The sequence below is a fragment of the Lycorma delicatula genome, chromosome 3, assembly GCF_047948215.1.
Source record: "Lycorma delicatula isolate Av1 chromosome 3, ASM4794821v1, whole genome shotgun sequence".
Classification (NCBI taxonomy): Eukaryota; Metazoa; Arthropoda; class Insecta; order Hemiptera; family Fulgoridae; genus Lycorma; species Lycorma delicatula.
Genome location: NC_134457.1, coordinates 132,206,509 through 132,226,678, shown reverse-complemented (window position 1 = coordinate 132,226,678; position 20,170 = coordinate 132,206,509). Strand labels below are relative to the sequence as shown.

Here is a 20,170-nt window from a genome sequence, read left to right as displayed (position 1 = left end):
TAAATTTAAAATGTTACAAAACTAAGTTTTTAAACATTGTTGGCAACTGCTACTACCCACTATATCTTTAATTAGTTAAAGACATAGTGGGTTTTAGCAATTAGCAACAATATTGCCATTCAAGTATGACAGTGAAGTTACAAATTTTTTGGTTGTTAGGGTTTATGTTTTCTAAATTTTTAATTTGTTTTTTGTTATTTGTTAATGTATTATAGAATTATGTATCAACTGATGATGCAGGATCCCATGAAAGTCAACTACTGGTAATATTTTTTTTTTTTTTTGGTTTTTCCGATACTGCATTTGGTGGTTAAGTTGTTTTTTTTTTTTTTTTTGAGTATTATTAAAATATATACAATTTCTGCTAAGATCATCATAATTTTTATATTGAGTACAAAATCTATCTTTCTTAACTTCATCATAACTAAATCACAAGTTGACGCATTTTGAAAGAGTTCAGATAGTTTTGAAAGTGAAATATATTCGAAACATGTCAACTGTGATTTAGTTATGATGGAGCTAAGAAATATAGATAAATGTACTCAATAAAAAAAAAGTAAAAAATAATATCTAAAAAGTACTTTGTAATTTTTGACTTTTATCTCATTCTATAGTAATGAACACACAGTCTAGATAGTTGGCCTACACAAACCAGTTTTATTTGAACTTTCAAAAAATTAAACAGCCTCAGTCCTGATTATTTGTACTATTGGAATATTTAACAAATAAGTAATTGCCTGGGAAAAATTAACACACTGGATTGAAAAATATTTCATCTGGATAAAACTTGTGTAAGTCAAGAGAAAGTTTGAGCGTAAGCCGTATTTCGATTGATAACTTTAATCTAGAAAGTTATGAAAATAAGTAGAACTAAACTTCCAAATTATCTTTGTTTTATCATTTTATTAAACATTAAATGAACTAATAGATATATTTCTTTCAAAAATCCTTCAGGAGCTAATTATCAGTTTTCCTGTTAGTGAAGCATCAACAACAGTACTACCAGATGCTTCAATGAAGAAGTGTAACCATACTTTGTTGTGCTATAGAATAAATTTTACTTTATATAATTCAAAAGAGATTGGCATAAGTGATAAGAACTATCATACAGAAAATATTGCTAGAGTTACTACACTCACAATTACAGAAACATATTTAAAACTACTTGCACCAAATGCACTTTTTACATTAGTGAAGCATGAACAATAGGAAATAAAAAAACAGTAAAAAATAGGTGATTTTAAATCTGGAGTTAATGTTGAAAATTACAGGAGTATAAAAATGTCAAAATGATTTTTTTTTATTTGAAGGAAGAAGGAAGCCTGTTATCAAATTTTGTCTAGAAAAAATAGGTTAGTTTGTTATACAGTAATAAGTCAACCAAACGATAACTTTCTTATTATTCTAAAATCAGTTTATTATCAGATGTAGGTGATCCACATGAATACAGTGAGTTTTATTAGCTATATTTCTAAGTAGCCTTGAATCAAGATTTAGATCCTTCTGTTAAGATATCCTTCCAGATTTTGGCTTTCTACTTTCCTTTTTTAGACTATTAATTGTAAAACTTAATTACCTCTGAAAATCTCACTGAATATCCAAAATACTTAAAATTTCATATGTTACAAAATTAAGTTTCTATTTTTTTCTTAGCTTTCGTAACACATTCATTATATAATCAATCCAAGGAATCCTTGATTGATGACAGCAAACTCATTTTTCAAATTTTTCTGAGTTCTTTATAGTGGTCTTAATCAATATCTATGCCTATATGTGTAACAAAACTGATAAAAGATAGCAACTCACAAGCTTTACATAAGTTTCTACATTCAGATAACTTCTCAAGGTAGGGCTGATTGTAAAAAAAAAATATTTGAACTATTTTTATTTGGTCCTTAATTTTCACTTAAGTTGACAAAAGTTACTTCATTAATAGTTAAAATATTGCACATATATTTAAGAATACCATTTTAAAGTTTATTTTACTTGTTTCAAATTTTGTTCGATCAGGCTTTTTTTATTTTTTGCAATCCTGTTTTAAAATGCTATTTATATTGTTACGTATTATTAATATTTAGTCATATGTGATACAATAATAGGCAGTTCAGTTTACATTAATTACTGATATAATTTTTTACCCAGAGTATGGCAATGAATTGACTGAAGACAATTATCAGCATAGATTAGAATTAACTACACTGATTAAAATTCCAATATTGTCAGCCTGCCTCCTACTGAAACTTATGAGGGTAAAATGCCATAAATTTAATGATAAAGACTCCATAAATTATCTCATATTTAGCACTCTATACTAATCGGTAAATAAAATTCACTTTTTTCTTCAATAAAAAAATGTTGAAAAAGGGCGTGCCTTGTAAACTGATGCATTTTGTACTCAAATTGTTTATTCCACAGGAAGTTTTGTTTCAACTGATATAATTAGATAATTTCATAAAATGTAATAGAAATAATAAAAATGTATGACATTTTCTTTTAGGAATATAGAAGAAATGCAGAGTACAACTAATCCAGATGTACATTCTACATACTCCAATCCACATTTTTCCATCCCTTCCTACATTTCTTTAGACTCATTCAAATTTCACATTTCATGAAATTTCTCCTACTTTCTGATTTGGATACTACTTGAAAACTATATAAAACAGAAAGAAATTGTTGTTTTTTGGCTTGTTTTATGGTTTACAACACTTTTATTTTTCCTCTTTTCTCATTTTATATGAAATGTTCTATTCTCTTCAGTCGTGGTTTCAAATGGATGTCCAAGCCAATTATTTGTGACTCCATATGGTAAATAACATGGAAATAGAGAGGCAGAATGGTACTCCACCTATTGTAAAATGAATTATGATTAGATAAAAATGAAAGATAAGCTAACGATTAGCATCATAAATAAATAATGTTTCTAAGTTGAAAAAGTGCAGCCAGAATAGAAAAAGAAATCATAGATTGAGTTCTAGGAACAAAGAAGAAAGGGCATAACATTGAGGGAAGAAGTAAGCATAAAGCAAAAGTATTTTAGTGCCAGCATTTTAAGTGTAGAAATGATTTCACATCGAGAACCAGAAACGCAATTTTTCAGAAGTTGATGAATGAATTTGAGGATAAATTCAATCATTTCACAAACCTATAATCGACGCTAGTAAATCGATCCCAGCATCAACAAATAACCAATGAGACCCCAATGTGAATGAAGTTTCCTTTAAGTTTGGTGTTTCTTTAAACAACACCTTTATCCAATAAGGAGTAAAAACTGCCTACATCAAAACATTAGACCATGAAAAACCTTTTTATATCTTGTGTTGTCATACTGTACACATGGGATGAAACCTTTTATAATTTTCAAAAAAAAACATAAAAAAACTTTAAAAAAAAATTAAATAAACAGAAAGGTAAAGCTTGTTGTCACAGATGCTTCAACCATACACAACCACAACTCAGAACTAGAAATGAAATGATTCCACTGAGGAAACCTAAGAGACCTTTGATTACAAATGTGTGGCTAAGGCAAAGAAATCTTGGAATAAGGTGAATTTTGATGTTGTTTTAGAAGAATGCTTTAGAAGATTCTGAAGACTGTGATTTATTTATCAGTTTCAGCATTCAGTGGAATGTGAGAAGAGTGAAAGGCTTTCTTGCACTTACTTAAATAATTATTCAATAAATCAGCAGCCAGTTATATTTTTAATAAAAAACTGTTTATATATACTTTCTCTTTGCTGTTTTATAAATTATGTCTTTCTCTTTGTTTTTTTTAATTTCAGAAATTAATTTCTAATTTTGTTTTAATTTGTGGTAAAACTTGGAATCCATGTATTGCCAAAACATCATCTTAAAATCTTGATTAGCTAAGTGCTGAAATGTACATATACATTGCTGAAAAGAACTGAACTAATGTAAATAGAAAATTTAATAACAAACTGTGACTTACTTTTTTTTTTTTGAGAGCATATTTTCATAATTACATTTGGAAAGTAAGTTTTTAGAAATCTAAAACTCATAAATGAACTCAAGCTAAACAGAATAAGTGATTAAATTGATTAATCCCTGATCACACACAGATTTGCTCATTTTCAATTTCATTCAGATTTATTCTGAAATTTTTTACTTAAGGAAAAATATAAAAATTAAACTTGTAGGTTAAAATATAGACTTCATGACAAACATGGAAAAATGTCAGCAAAGTCACTTGTACATCAATACAATAATAATTATGAAGTGAAGAGAATTAAGAAATAAAACTAATACTAGAATTGTTATTAATAAAAAAAGAAAGAATTTTTTACTTAAAATGCCTCCTTACACTTTTACAGACCACTTCATAAGTCTCTATGAGTACTTAAATATTACAAGATAAAAAAAATCAATTTAGTCTATGTACATTCTTCGTGAAAGATATATGAAATGTGCTTACTCTTTGCTTAAAACAAAGTGATAAGAGAGTGCTAGAATGGAGAGCTTACATAAAAAGGGTTACAAAGATAATCAGCCACTTAAATCTCAAAAAAGGACTTAAACTTAGTTTTAAAGATAAAACAAATTAAAACTTTTGATTTTCTAATTACTGGCGGTTATCTTTTCATTTATTAATCTCATTAATTTACAAAACAATGAAAAACTGGATGTTTCCTCAAACAAAGAATCTGACCATATAAATAATCAAAATTTTAGTCAATCTTTACTAAATTAAATCATCACAATTAAAGAAAGAATAAATGAGCAGGTAGGCAGTTAATTATCATATCAACACAGGACTTCCATCAGCCATTTATGAGAAATATTTAAGTAGATGGTTCAAATTATTAAGTCTCAGGATGATTATGCCTAGATAAAGCCTATTATGTCTTATTATTCCTTATGCAGCTGATAAAGCTGATACTAAGGACAAACAAGTTACACACAGTTTCAACTTTCACATATATATATATATATATATTATATGTATAATATATATAATATATTTATAATATATATATGTGTGTATATACATATAATACATATGTATATATGTTTATAATTATTACTTAATTATATATAACTTTAAAGCATTGAGATTGGAATATACAATCGAAATAAATAGTGAACTATGAAGACATAAAGAGTAATGAAAAGGTGAGAAAATTATGCTGAAATCTTAGACCAACAATGAGATTAAAAAAAAATATATGTATCTGTTAACATCAAGAACAAGCTCAAAAATACTTCATTATAATTCAGTCACCAATGAAAAAACTTTTAAGCATGCAACTAACAAGTGTAACTTACTGTTTATAAGTGTATATATATATATATATATATATATATATATACACTTATAAACAGTAAGATAAGACTGAAAATGTAAATTAATACTTTATATATTTACTGAATAAAGTAAATATTTGTTCAAGTCAAAACATAATTTTTACATTATGTAAGTCACTTAAGTTTGTTAAGTATGGTATCCATGCAAAAATCAAAAACACATTTACTTTTCCCATCTCAAGGAAAACTAAGGAAAAATCCTGATAGTAAAAACAGTATAGCTAGTAAAAAAAATTAAATAAACAAGAGAAGAAGTGATAAATGTAAGTTTAACTTGTATTTTTGTAAAAAATAATAATAAAACAAAATTAGTAGAGAATCAAATAATTTTAAAAGCATTACTTGAAAATATTTATGAACACAAACTGAGAGTAGAGAAGCTCAAAAATACTTCATTATAATTCAGTCACCAATTAAAAAACTTTTAAGCATGCAACTAACAATAACCAGTGCCATTTAAGTTATTAAAAAAACAAACCATGCAAGAATACACCTACAAACGTAATTAGAAAAGGAAAAATAGAGAAATATACTGACATGTTTTATAATCTGGAGTGAAACTGTTGGTACCATTACGATGTTTCAGCAAATCAATAAATGTAGCATGTCATATTGAAGTAGGCCAAAGCCACCTTACCAAAATATTTTTGCTTCCACAAATAATAAATCTATACTAGGTTAATAAATTACAATTACCTGATCAAAATAATTACCACGATTACCAGTTTTTACTGCTACTTTTGTATTTTAATAATTAAAGCTTGGTGTAGATATGTGTAAAATGTTATTAGTTAATAATTGTAACTAAGTCACAAATTTTCCCAACAAAAAAAAGTGTAAAGATAACATAAAATCTGACAAATGAAATTCCATAATCAACAAAAAGCTAAAACTTTTCATGAATATGTATACAATACAAATTCTACCATTTTTAGATTTTATGAAATTTAACAAATAGTTTTTTGGGTAAATACATCATTCCATAAACATATTCAATTTCAACATACTTTTACATTCATTTATAATAAAACATAGAACTTTTTTTCAGAACCAATAATCCACTAATTGTTTATCTTTATTTCATAATTATTATTAGTAACAGTAATTATTTATCTTTTATTTCATAATTATTAATAACAGTTGTTTTACCCAATTTCATTAAAAAAAATATGCTGATATTGCTTATTATTTTAAACTATAACACATCAATATTATAATATTAATATTACTGCAACGTAAATTGTGGGTAGCAAATAAAAAATTTTCTTCCTGAGTTATTATTTTTTATAAGCTATTTATTAATTTTAATATAAAATTGCTTAATTTTTTTTCAAGAATAATTACTTTAAAAGTATCAACTTATTTAACATTCCTTTGTTCACTGTTTTTTTAAAATTATCAAAAAAAGTTAAAGGTTTTTCTAATGCTTCAAATGTATAAATAATAAGCTGAGTAATTAAAATAGTAACGTTTATTGATTTGTAATGTTATAATAATTGTTAAAAGATTATATCTTAACTTAGTAATTTTAAACGCATCATTTAAACAATAACAATTTTAGGTTTTGAATTAACAAAATTCCATTAATTATAGAAGAAATTTAAGAGAATTTGAATTATGTGCATAAGAAAATTTTCTCACATACTATAATTCATTGTGGTAAAAATGACATAAAATTTGAATATAAATTTTCAACTAGATTACAACATATCCTCATGCCAAATAAAACTTGAATTTACTGAAGCCCACACTTGAAAATACCTTAAATTGATGTCAAACTACATAACTGTATAAATACATAATTGTAAAACTGGATGACATAAAATTAAAAAATAAACCCTTGGTATTACTAAACTACGTAAAAAATTATCACTGAGATATGATTAAAGTGAGTGATGCAAGTAAAAAAATGTTTAATAAAAATTTGGTTCTAATTATAAAATTAGTAATTTTAAGAAATAAAAAATTGTCAGTTATTATTGTTATGAGTTTATGAGATTGAAGCTTATCAACCTAATTAAATAGTCTACCTTAATGGTCTCATATAACATATTAAATTTACAGGTAAAAATTACACCAACAAATTATCATAAATTAATCTCAAATTATAAATTAACATTTTCATGTTAATAGAGGATAAAAGAAAATAAATACTTACAGCTTCAACGCAACTATTAACACAATAAGTAGCACACTAACCAATTATGGACATCATCTCAGAATTGTTCTTAAGCTAAGAGTAGAAAATTTGAGGTCAAAAATACAAAACACAGGAAATCTTCCCTAAGATTAATAGGTATGAGAATGTTTTTCCATTGATGAAAAATAATTAAAATTTTTATAAATGGTAACTTAGTAGTCACATTTTCTTACTACTCTTTTATTTTGAAGGCAATTTAAAAATTTCAGTTTCATATTAGTGGCAATAACTCATATTAAGTGTTTAAAACCAGATAGCTGCATGCTCTTATTCCAATTCACACCCAAGGGTTGTACAATAAAAAGTTTAGGCTTTTGGAACAATGTTTGTAATAAACATTGAACACAACTTAATTTCAGTTTGCTGAATAAAATCTTAACAAATACAAGAAATTAAGTTTTTGATCAAGATTGTTATTAAGCATTAAGCAATTTACAATTATTGCAACAAAACCAGTCACTTACCTGAAATAAGTACAATAGCATTTTACTCTGCACGTGAATTAATAGGTTTCATTACTGACACACTACAATTTGTAAAAATATATTATCCATTTATATACCACAATATGCCAACATTATTTATAAAATATATGAATTATTAAATAAAAGAAGACAAGTTTTAGTAACACACAATTTCTTAAAATCAGAGTAAATTTTTTTTTATTAAATATTCAAATTATAAATTAATAAACTCTATATAAAATATCAAGAACTGACAAAATTTTGTTTACAAAAGAATTTTGTATATGAAAAAAATTTCAAGGTAACAGGATAGAATAATAGTCTTAGGTTAAAAATAAATAAAGAAGTAAAACATAACATAAATAATGAAATATCATTTTACATGCAACAAATTACAAACAAGTAAACAAATATAAAACATAAAAGTAGGCATTACAAACAATATCCACATGCATAATCAACAAAAAATTTATTAAACAGTTAAAGAAAAAGTGCTAAGAATCACAAAATAAAAAAGATTAAACACTGCTATTATTATTAATAAAATACAAAATAATAATGCTAACATTGGTGCATGCTTTTTGCAAAAAAAAAGTTAGAAAAAAATATTTGCCCGATACTAAAAAAATAAATATTAGAATAAAAACATGACTAAAATTAAAAATGACAAACAATCATATTAAGAACAAAAAATATTAAGTTGATTTTGAACAGCTGTAATGACAATTCCTGTTTTTTTTTTGTTTTTTTTTAGATTTTACAAAGAAAAATTTATCTATTAAGGTATATGAATCATTTATGATTTTTTTTCTGATAATATTAATCAGAAAAAAATCATGCACACTCAAACTCACAAAACACTCATAACACAATTAGCTTTGAAAAAGAATTTTAAAATAGTTCAGAAATTACTATACTAATAGAAATACTATACTATAGAAATTATAGTATTAAAAATACTATAACAATGGTTTAGAGATTTTCATGTAAACTTAAATAGTATTAATACAAAATAAATTTAAAAAAGACATAAATACAGAATAAAAAATATCTAGTCCAACAATATACTAATATAACTTTATAGAATCAAAATTAATTAACTGAAGTGGTGACTGTAATAAGCAGCATTAAATTTTTAATATACTGTTAACAAAACATAACAAAATCATTTAAAGTTCTTTTTTTAGTTATTGGATAAATGTTTACAAGAATAAAATACAAGTTAATATAACATGTAAGTATTTATGAATTAAACCAACAAAACTGCATAAATCTTGCTCACCCTTTCTCTCTCACACAATAATTTACATAATAACAAGAATTGCAAATTTTTTCTATGTTCATAACATTATTTTGTTATTTGATATTATCCAATATTGATGATACAAAAGAATGGTGTGTAAGTTAAATAAAAAATTCACATGGATGGTACTTTTTTACTACAAATATCTTATATAAAATAATGACTAGTAAACTGTTAGGGGTTGTACACAGTGGTAAAACACTGTTTTATTGTATTGAAGTATACACTGTAAAAATGGTACTTAGACAAACTCCATGCATTTGTTTCTTTTGAACAATAGTGTAAAAATGTCAGAGGTTTTAAATTTTCTTTAGATACATTAGTAAAACATTTAGAATTTAAAAACCATTCACTGTTATTTAACGAAGAGATTCTGTTAAAGATGAATAAAATCCATTTCATTGTTCATCTGATTATGATTATGATATACTGAACAGTTCATATATTTCATGAATGTGTATTATTTCCAAGTTAGAAATGGAAACATTTTTTATGGGTAGACCAATGGAAAGATTTACATAATTTACAGGCAGACAACAAATTTGTGATTCTAAGGATGAAACCAATTTACCAGTAATAATTTTTTTACAAACAGAGCATTAAAGCATTACATAAATTCTTTCAAAACCACTTAACATTAAGCACATTAAACATTAAGCACTTAAATGTAATTTCTTTTTAGAAAAGGTGCATTCAATTTAATTTTAAAATTTGGAGAATTTTACAACAAAATAAAAACTTACTAACGTAGCATTCACTTTGAAAATTAAAATGTTCTACCGTAGCGTTTGCACACTATTAATGTTTTCTCAATTAATTGATTTTCAGTAAAAATGATTGAAGTAACAAATTATATACTGATTAAACCATGAATATTTACATGTAGTGTTTTATATATATATATATATATATATATATATATACACATATCTATAAAGTTATTTTTACTGAAGAACTTTGTTTTCAAGCTGAATTTAAATGCTAAAAATTTAATTTTTTGAGAACTACTTCATTTTATACCTAAACAATTTAATTTTAATTTTCTTTAAGGTTGATGCAGTATTATGTGAGGGCAAGAGTCATTTTTATTTACCAATTAGTATTTTTTATTTAAAATTCTGAATCTGAACTGATAGTGTTATTACTATAGTTAAAGTTTATACTGTATGCTATAGTTAAAATCACAGCTATAAATTTCTAAAAGTTAAGAAAAGAGATAAAATATTAACTACATAAGATTATTAGAGTTTTTTCCAAAAATCGAATGTTACAGCTACTTTTTTGATTTGGTGACAAAAGTTTTGATAATAATCAAAATTGATCATTTTCAAACATGGAAGTCCTTTACTATGCTTAATGTAGTAAGGGCTACTGTAAACTAACTTTTTGAATGCCAGATCTGATGAGATTGGATGTAGTAAATACTAAACTTCCAAGTCTAATTAGATTGGATCAATTTAGCGATTTTTATCATCTATTGTAATTCATTAATATATCACTGCAATTTCATATACATAATATCAGCCTATTAATTAGATAACATATTTTCCTAATCTTGTTCATAGATTTTGCTATTTCTTTTTTATTTTGCTAAAATAATCATGATGATCACTTTTCGGCTGGCCTGCATACACGTTGTTTATGTTTATGATGGAGCTGCAAAAATTGTTGGTTTGATATACACCATCAAACTTTAGTTAACTAAAGCAGTTTAGTAACTTTAATTAACTTTTATACTTAAAACTCTTCTAGTTAAATAGAATTTTTTTTGTTAAAAAAATTTAATGTGGACTACTGAACTATCTTTAGAGGACTATCTAGCAGTTTTTTTGAGAAATTAGATTTTTAAATTATAAGTGCAATATAAACATTTTATACTTGATATTGTTAGCGTGAATCACATTTTAGGTCTGACAGTCAAAGGCATAACATGTGATGGATTACTTAATTCAAAACCACTTTAATTAGTAATTTAAGCATTGTTAATTCATTATGAATAAACAATACTTTTTTCATTTATTTTATTTCATAAAATTTTATTATCAGTTATATTCATGGTCAAATACATTAAATTCTTACTATGTAAAAATAAATATTTCATACATAAGGTATCAAATATCATTTTGGATAACTTTTTATATAAGAAAAAAAAAATCTACTCAAAACCTGATCACAAGAATAAGATTTTATTTATTATAACAATAACAAGTAGTAATAAATTAAATTTGAAAACGTAAACTATGAATTTTAAGTCAGATGATATAATAACATAAGAAACAAACAAATCCAAAAAAAAATGTTTTATATATAAAATTCATTTGATTTTTTCTTTTATTAAATATATATTGTAGAAGTACAAACACCTGATCTGGTACTCATCAAACCTGAAATTTTTTTAAATGATTAAAATTTTAGGAATATTAGATAACATTTGTAAAAACATCAGTGAAACAGCTAGCTAATACTCTCCTCATATAATACAGTTAATATTAAAGAAATGTACAAAATATATTTAACAATAAATAAATAGTGTAGTTGTGTGCACTGCTTTATCAGCTGAGATCTATCTAAATGTGTGATTATGGCTGTTGTCAAATAAAGAAGCCAGAAGGCTGAGGTGATACATCTTCATACCTGGGCAACTGGTTGCTACTAGCTGAATCATCATTATTCATCAATTGACCAGATTCAGGCTGACCAGTCTGCTGCTGACTGGGAGCTGTAGTGGGGGCAGGAACAGGAGTAGGAGTTGCAGTTGGTGTCTCAGAATACGGGGGCGGTGGGCTGTCTCCAGTACTGGGTAATTCTTCCTCCTTCAGGGAACAGCTACTAATGAAAAAATAAAATAAAAAATTTACTTCATTTTCTAAATTGATTTAGAAAACATATGTTTTATGATAAAAAATTCATTGAGAGTTAACATTTTTCACAAATGATGAATTTTAAAGAAATTATTTACACAAATTAAAAAACCCTTGATCTATCAGTTGTTACGCAACAATTTAGAAACAGTATTTAGATTCTCTGGAAGATTTAATTGCCACCATACTAGAAAGTTTTTCTAATTTTCGGAATGGGAAACTGATGTAATACTCTCATTATTCATACTTACCACTAATTTTTCTGCACTTTCTCACAAGATTAAATCTTTATGATAAAATATTTTTACACTGGATCATAGCAAGAAATTTTAATGGCCATTTTCCTTTGGTATGCAAAATGTCTGATTATGTTTTATTCTTTCAAGATGTTGTTATTGAATTTCTTGTCAACAGAGGGAATTTCAGAGCTGATATTCATAAAAGGCTTTGATGTATACCTGGATACACTTTTACAGAAAACAGAAGTGTAAAAGATGATAAACTATTTTACAGGTGGAAGCACTAAAGTTTAAGGTTACTATAGTTGCTGTCTTCAAACTGCTTCAATTTATATCAAATAAAAAGGCAATCATTAAGAATTATATAAATATAATTTTAATAGGCCTAAAATTGGTAAACAGACATAAAGAATTTCAGATGCTAATTAAATGCTTACAATATCAAGAAGATTATGATTGCTGGGTCTCACATTTAATGACTTTTAACTAAATAATTTCATTAGAATACATTAACATTATAATTGCTGAAAGACACCAAAACGAAGGGAAGATTTTCTGAACAGTATTTTAATAGTGAATGGAAAGTTCATTTTACCATTTTGTACCTGAAACAAAATAATATGTATAAGGAATAGGATTATTTGTTTTTTTGGTTTTATGATAAGAAGTCAAAAATAGCACCACCATTATCCTAAATAATGGGGTCAATATTCTGGAATACAGTAGTGTGCATACTGACAAATATTTTGAATCTTGGGACAACAAATGTTGTTCATAATGTTCAGAAAGAAATTTTTACAGTAATTTCCTTTCTTTTAAAGGAAACAGGGAAAACATCATCCTGCAGAAATACTACTTTCTCTTATACTTCATACTATAACTTCATTTCATTATAAGCAAAAATAAAATTAGATGGGAAGTCTTACACAATCTTCAAATATTCCAATTTAGCCAATTTTATAGTCATCTCCTTCATTTTGTGAAGGATAAGGTACTAGACAAACACTATAACAATTTTGAAAGCTGTTCTACGATCTTTTGAAGGTAGAATGGAGCCCTATTTTAAAGGCATTTTCAACTTCCAGAAGTTTTCCCACTAGAAAAATGTATATGAAAAAATTGAAATTGTAGGATAAATAAGGGAAAATTTTAAATATAAAATGTACCATGTGTTTTGGTCAATGTTTGCATAAAACTAATTATCAAATAGTTATTAACAATTATTTTCAGTATGACCTCTTACACATAAAACTAACCTGGTATGTACAAGAATGTGGACTCAGTATTTTTATATTATATTCTTACTTTCAACTAGGTATTAATGAATCTGTTTTGAAGTTAGCCTTGTTCAGTTTTAGGTCATTTGTCTCTGATACAGTGTTGTTAATTTGAGAACCAAGGATTAAAGAATTTGACAAAAGATTTTGTAGACACAAAATATTCTCAATAAAGTATTGCCAGTACTCAGGATTAAGGTGCCAAGTTCCACTTTTTTTGAAAAGTTTTACTCAAAACTTACCATTAGGAACCTCAGAACACCATACTACTAAAAACAGTGAATAAAACTTTTAGCAATAGCTCCAAAGCAACAGTGCAACATTAACAAGTGGATTATAAAACAATATGTAGAGTCAAGAAATTGTGATTGTTATTTTTAAAAAGTTTTGAATAAAATCAATAGTCGGGCTTTTGAATTCACTAACTTTGAATTCTATTATTTTTCTTCTCATATAAAATTTTAGAAAAAATAAAGTCTGATATTGGGCAAATTGTTTTTAATAATGTATAAACAATTTTCCAATGTTCAGAAAAAGATATTACAAAAATGTACCACTTTCTGTAGTCATCACTTGGATATGATTGGGGTTACTCAGTTTCCTGGAAGCCTGTGTTGCATACTGCTTTGTGCAGCAGTGTTGCTACAGATGGAATGTTTTAGGGAGGATAGGGGAGCAACTAATTCCCACTTTTACAAAAATGAAAACTGATTAATTTGAGCAAGTTGCATTTATATCAATAAAAGATATTACGATTAAAACAGCTTATTTTACAATAAATTATTTAATTGTTTTTATTGTGTATGATTTAAAGTAATTACAACACTTCAAACAAACTGCACATGAAATAAATATTAAAAAAATTTTCCCAAAGTAAAAAAAATGTAAAATACCAACAAGGACTTAAATATGAAAATTTCAGGTAGAATAACACAGAAATAATTTCTTTCTTGGTAACAAAGTCTGTTTATTTTTATTAAATTAGTAATAATTTTTCCTGGCTTATTAGCTTCTAGAAAGGGTAGAATTCTTTCTACACCTTTTATATTTATATCAATATTTGCAAAAGAAAAGCATCAATATTTATTTATTTATTTACGTAACTGCAACAGGTTGATGTCCAATAACTGTTACTAGTGGTTGATAATGAATTTTTGTAGTATGTAAAAAATGCTGACTTACTAGACTCCTCCGGATGAAAGGCAGAGGTGCTATCACTCCACAACTGAATTGGGTAGAATGTAAGATAAGAATGAATAATATTTTACTTTTTTTGGAATTAATTTCTAAGGTGTACAAAATATTATGTTAAGATGACCTGCAACTGTGCAAACATGCAGATAAATTAAAATTTTCCTGCTTTAAAAAAATCTTTCAAATGCTTCAATCACACTTCTGATTTTATTTTGATTACAGTAAGTTAGTTGTTTAAACTGAACAGATACAGTTCTAAAATATTAGCAGGCTTCCATGGCACAAGCAGTAGCATCTTGGCTTTTCATCTGGAGATCCCGGGTTCGAATCCTGGTCAGGCATGGCATTTTCACACAAGCTACAAATCTTTCATCTCATTCTCTGAAGCAATACCTAAGGTAATCCCGGAGGTTAAACAAGAAAAATAAAGTTCTAAAATATTAAAATTTACTCATTTTTCTGTTTGGTAACATTTCCTCTTTTATCAGAATTGTCAATACTATTCTAATTTTAAGAATATTGTAATATTAACACATTCAGTACCATTTGCAAATCATAAAACTTGCTAGTAGAATATGGAGTAATAGACTTTTGCTTCAACATAAACTTTTCTTTATTAACAATTTAATAAAGAAATGGGCATATTCTCTGGGTATGGGCATAACTTCTTTTCATTTAACTACTTTTTCATTTGGTATTCTTTGTGAATGTCAACATACAAATTCAACAGTCTTCAATTCTGTTTAGAAACATCAGTAGCTAATTTTTTTTTATTATGAAGGAAATTTCCTTTGTAACACAAACTAGAAATTTTATCACTGAAAAATTCCAGCAAGGGACTTCTTTTAAGTAACTGATCAGCATATCTGAGTTCTAATAGCTGTAAATTTTGGCAAAAATTAAGGAAATCACAATTCATAATCAATGAGTTAACCAGTAATCCTTGAACCAATTCTGGAAAAAATATATGACTAATGAATAATTTACTTTATCAAATTTTTGGCACCAGAGTTATCAATGAATCTATCATTTTTCCAGACTGCTGGTCTGGATCATGTAACCTTATAACCTAATATCATCTGTCCAGAATTTTGAGTAATAGTTTCATTACTACCATTCTCCCAAGCTTAGTCTGAATCATTTTTCTCGCTTAGTCTTCATCAATGTTTTTATTCCCCCCAAAAAAATATTTTGGTTTTTATCTGACAAAATTTTCTTCACAGTTAACCACAATTTCTTCAGATGTAAAGTATTTATGAAGTCATTAATAATAATATTAATATAAACACACAATTGCAATTACTTAATTACTTACATTCTCAATATACACATAAAAATGATGCAGATAAAAACAAAAGAGATACAGAGATAAAAAAGAGAGAAAAAGAGATACAGTGAAAAACTGAAAGCCTAACAAGATAAGAAAGTAGATAGAAAATAATTATAATACCCATGGCAGTATGTGGTGGTATCATTGGAGTGCTAGATAACAAATTAGTAAACACCACATATTTTTTCTTTGCATCAAATATGTTAAAGAGTAGTTTATTAGTTACAATATAGGTGTTTTTATTTTTATTTTTAGGTTTTAAAAGACTATAAAAAAAAGATTAAGATAATAATATAAACAAAATGAAATAAGAATAAAACATGCAAGATTTCAAACGCACACCAAAGAAAAACACTCACAAAACTATGTTAGTAGAGCATCAACTATCTGATTTAATCAAGGGACAATAATTTTTTATAACTACTTTTTTCTGGTAATTGGTAATTTTTAGTTATGAAAGAGCTAATCAGATTAATATTAACATAATATTAATTTTATTATAATAAATAACACATTTTTATAACACAATAATGTTATATAGTATATATAGGGCAATTTTATAGAAGAAAACATGTAAAGAATTGTGCAAACAGTACTGAAGTACTCTTTAAGTAAAGGATTATTTTTAAAAGCCATTTATGTCAGTGACTTGAAAAGTCAATAGTTTTTTATTTTAAAAGTAACAAACAATAATAAAAGTTTTTGTAAATGTGCAATGCAATTTAAATAATATTTATTGCTTATTAATCAGTATGACAAAAATTTCAATCTAACAAACCAATTTATAACAGACCTTGTTTTTTAAACAGATGGAAATATATTTACAGAAGAAAGTTTTGGTACTATTGTTCAGTGTCTTTATCAATAAAATAACGTTTTTACTCACAGGTCATAAAACAATAATTGAAGAGAAAAAAATTTGGTTTGTAGCTAAACTAGGGTGCTAAGGTACAGATTAAGAAATGCAGGTTTACTTAATTTGGCAGTAGAGGGATGTATAAGAGGTAAAAACTATAGAAGAAAATGAAGATTTAGAATATGAGACAAATTATTGATATTCTAGTTAAAAGATTAGCCTAACACAGAAGAGAAAGGAGAAACAGTAATAAAAGTTCAGTAATTGACCAGTTCAATTACACACACTGAATACTTATTCATGAAGTGAATTTATTTTAAGACACTATCAGATGATTCAGACATTTAAAAATGACTACAGCATAGCATTTCTTGATTATCCAATATGGATAAATGTTTTTCATTTAGTGTCTTGATTTCATCAGACAGATGCTGCAGCTGATATTAAAATTGATGATTGTAAATAACAAGTTAAATGAAAAAGAATGAATTGAGTAGGTCAGAACACCTTCCTGTTTTGGGGACGGCCAAGGAAAAAACAGATGTAGAGATATAGACCTTATGGATTGAAAACAGGGGGCTCCTTGAACAGATTGAGGAAGAAATGCCGGAGAATATTCCAGAGCTGATTGGGAAAAAGTGGCCTGCTTCTGCACTTGCTAAATGTATGGGGAAGAAGGGATCAGTGTTTGGAGTGGTGAAAGAGCATATCGTGGTCGTCTTTGATGTGGCCACGGATGACAAGACTGACTATGGAAAGAGGATACTGGAGAGAGCTATGTCGGTTAGGAGGCTGTGGCGGCAAGAGAAACTGTGAAGAGGGCAGCTGATGGTGGCACACTGAAGTGCTGTTGGGAGATTTGGAAGAAGTGCTGGGTAGATAGTGGTGAATTCCACTGCAGGTGAAAAGGTGATGCTGGAAGACACATATAGAGCCCTCCAAAAAACAGTGGAGAGGAATGACAGGATACTTTTCGGGGCGGCAGCAAATCAAGTAGGAGTATATTTGAAGAAGTTGTTGGAATATACAGGATGGAGGCTTGGTAGGGAAATTGTGTTGTATGTTGAACAACAGGTATATCCAAGAGTTCCTCAAGGAAAACTTCATGGTAAAAAGGAGGATTGGGCACAATTGTGTTTAAGTCATAGGGGACATGGTATGCAGACTTGCTCCAAAAAGTTAAGGAAGAGGTAAGGAAAGAAGACCTAGGGGACGTTTTGTCGATAAAACAAGGAGTAGATGAAGCAGTCCATATTACAGTGAAAGGGCTAGCAGTAAGGTAAATATAGTTCAACAACAGGTAAAGGCTAAATTGAAAGGAGTTAGTGTCACCAAAGGGGTGAGAGGTAAACCTGCATTTGTGCAGGTTAATGATTTGGGGTTGGACTCTAATGAGGGGGAAATTCTGTCAGCTATTAGAGAGGCAGTGGAGGATAAGGAAGTTGAGTTGTGAGTGATTGGTATTCGATCAGCGTTTGGTAATACTAAGATGGCAACATGGTAATACTAAGGTGGCAACAGTGTTGATGGCTTATCAAATTGCAAATAAGTTAATAGAAAAAGGGCATGTAAAGATAGGCTGGGTGTTGTGCCGAGACACCTTCAGTGCAAAGGCAAGATGCTTTAAGTGTCAGGAGATGGGGCATGTTGCCGCTAGATGTAGGGGCCTGGACAGAACAGGAGTCTGTTACAATTGTGGAGAGTCAGGTCATGTTGCAAGAACTTGCAAACAAAAGGCAAGGTGTTTAAATTGTAAAACTGAAGGGCATCGCATGGGTAGCGCCCTGTTATGGCCAAAAATGTTTAGTTTCGTACAACTGAATACAAATAGAAGTGCGGCCTCCATGCTGTCCTTCGGAAAATAGCTAAGGGGAAAGAGTTGGATGTGCTAATATGTTTGAATGATGGGGAAAAGCCGACTTGTGTAAGGGAAAACGGTAGTTCCTATGTAGATGTGACGTTTGTGTCGCCAAGGCTTGTGCAAAGGACAAGAAGGTGGGTCGTGCTGGGGGTGGAGTCTTTGAGCTACCATGAGGTGATCCTCTTCTGGTTTGATGAGCAGAGGCGAAGAGCAGGTAACCAAGAGATTCGAAAGATAATGAGAAACAGAATAAATGCTTTTAAGGAGGCGGTAATTGAGAGTTTGGGTGAAATGGAAGCAGTCACTCCTACATAGTTAACTGAGGTGTTATCACTGGTAGCAGAAAGGGCTTTCTTGTGTCAAAAAGATACATGTAAGAAAGTGTATTAGTGGACAGAGGCAGTGGCTGCTGCTAGAGCTGAGTATTTGCATGCTCGTAGACGGATGCAGCAGGTCAGAAGGAGAGGAGATAGAGAGGAAGTTATGAGATATAAGTTATTGTTGGTGGAGAAAAGGAAGGAGTATAGGACAGAGATATATAAGAGTAAGAGAGAAAGTTGGAAACAGCTCTGTGGAGAGATGGAAGAGGATGTATGGGGAAGGGCCTTCAAGATAGTGATGGGCAAGTTTGGGAGAAAACTTCCGGTGTTATCAGAAGAAATGATTAGGAGCTGTGTGGATGTTATTTTCCCAAGGGATGAATGGAATGGTGAAGAAGAGATTGATGTGGAGAGCCGATAGAGCTGCTTTGTGAGGCAAATCGATTAGCAAAGAAAAACAGCCCAGGTCTAGACGGCATCCCTAACAAAGCAGTGGTAGCAGCGGTTGAGATGGTTTCGATCCAAGTTCCTTTGGCATTTAATAAGATTCTGTTGGAAGGTAGGTTGCAAGATGCCTGGAAGAGAGTGAGGTTAGTATTTTTAGAAAAAGGAGCTAGTGAGATAGGTGCCCCGTTTGATCCTGTGGGGTATCGGCAGTTATGCTTGCTCACTTATTTGAGGAAGCTGTTTGATAGATTGGTTGTGGAAAGGTTGAAGGAGGAGATAGAGCAAAAAAGAGGGCTCAATGAGGTGCAGTTTGGGTTCTGGAAGGAGGAGACGACAACGGATGCCGTCTCCAGGGTGATGAATTTGGTGGAGAAGGTGGCATCAGGTACATGGCAGACACAAAGAATCCAGTAGTGTTGTTGAACATGCGAAACGCGTTCAACTCACTACTGTTTGGGTGTGTATTGGACAAGCTGACGAGAAGGGCCATTAGTCG

General features: G+C 28.5%; 1 protein-coding gene across 1 annotated transcript in view; it reads right to left on the bottom strand.

The window, feature by feature from the left end:
* LOC142322004 (uncharacterized) overlaps positions 1-20,170 on the bottom strand; it is a 783,616-nt gene that overhangs the window by 29,379 nt on the left and 734,067 nt on the right. The window contains exon 18 of the mRNA XM_075360579.1: positions 11,924-12,118. Within this exon, the coding sequence (XP_075216694.1) occupies positions 11,924-12,118 (195 nt within the window). The remainder of the gene's footprint in view (positions 1-11,923; positions 12,119-20,170) is intronic.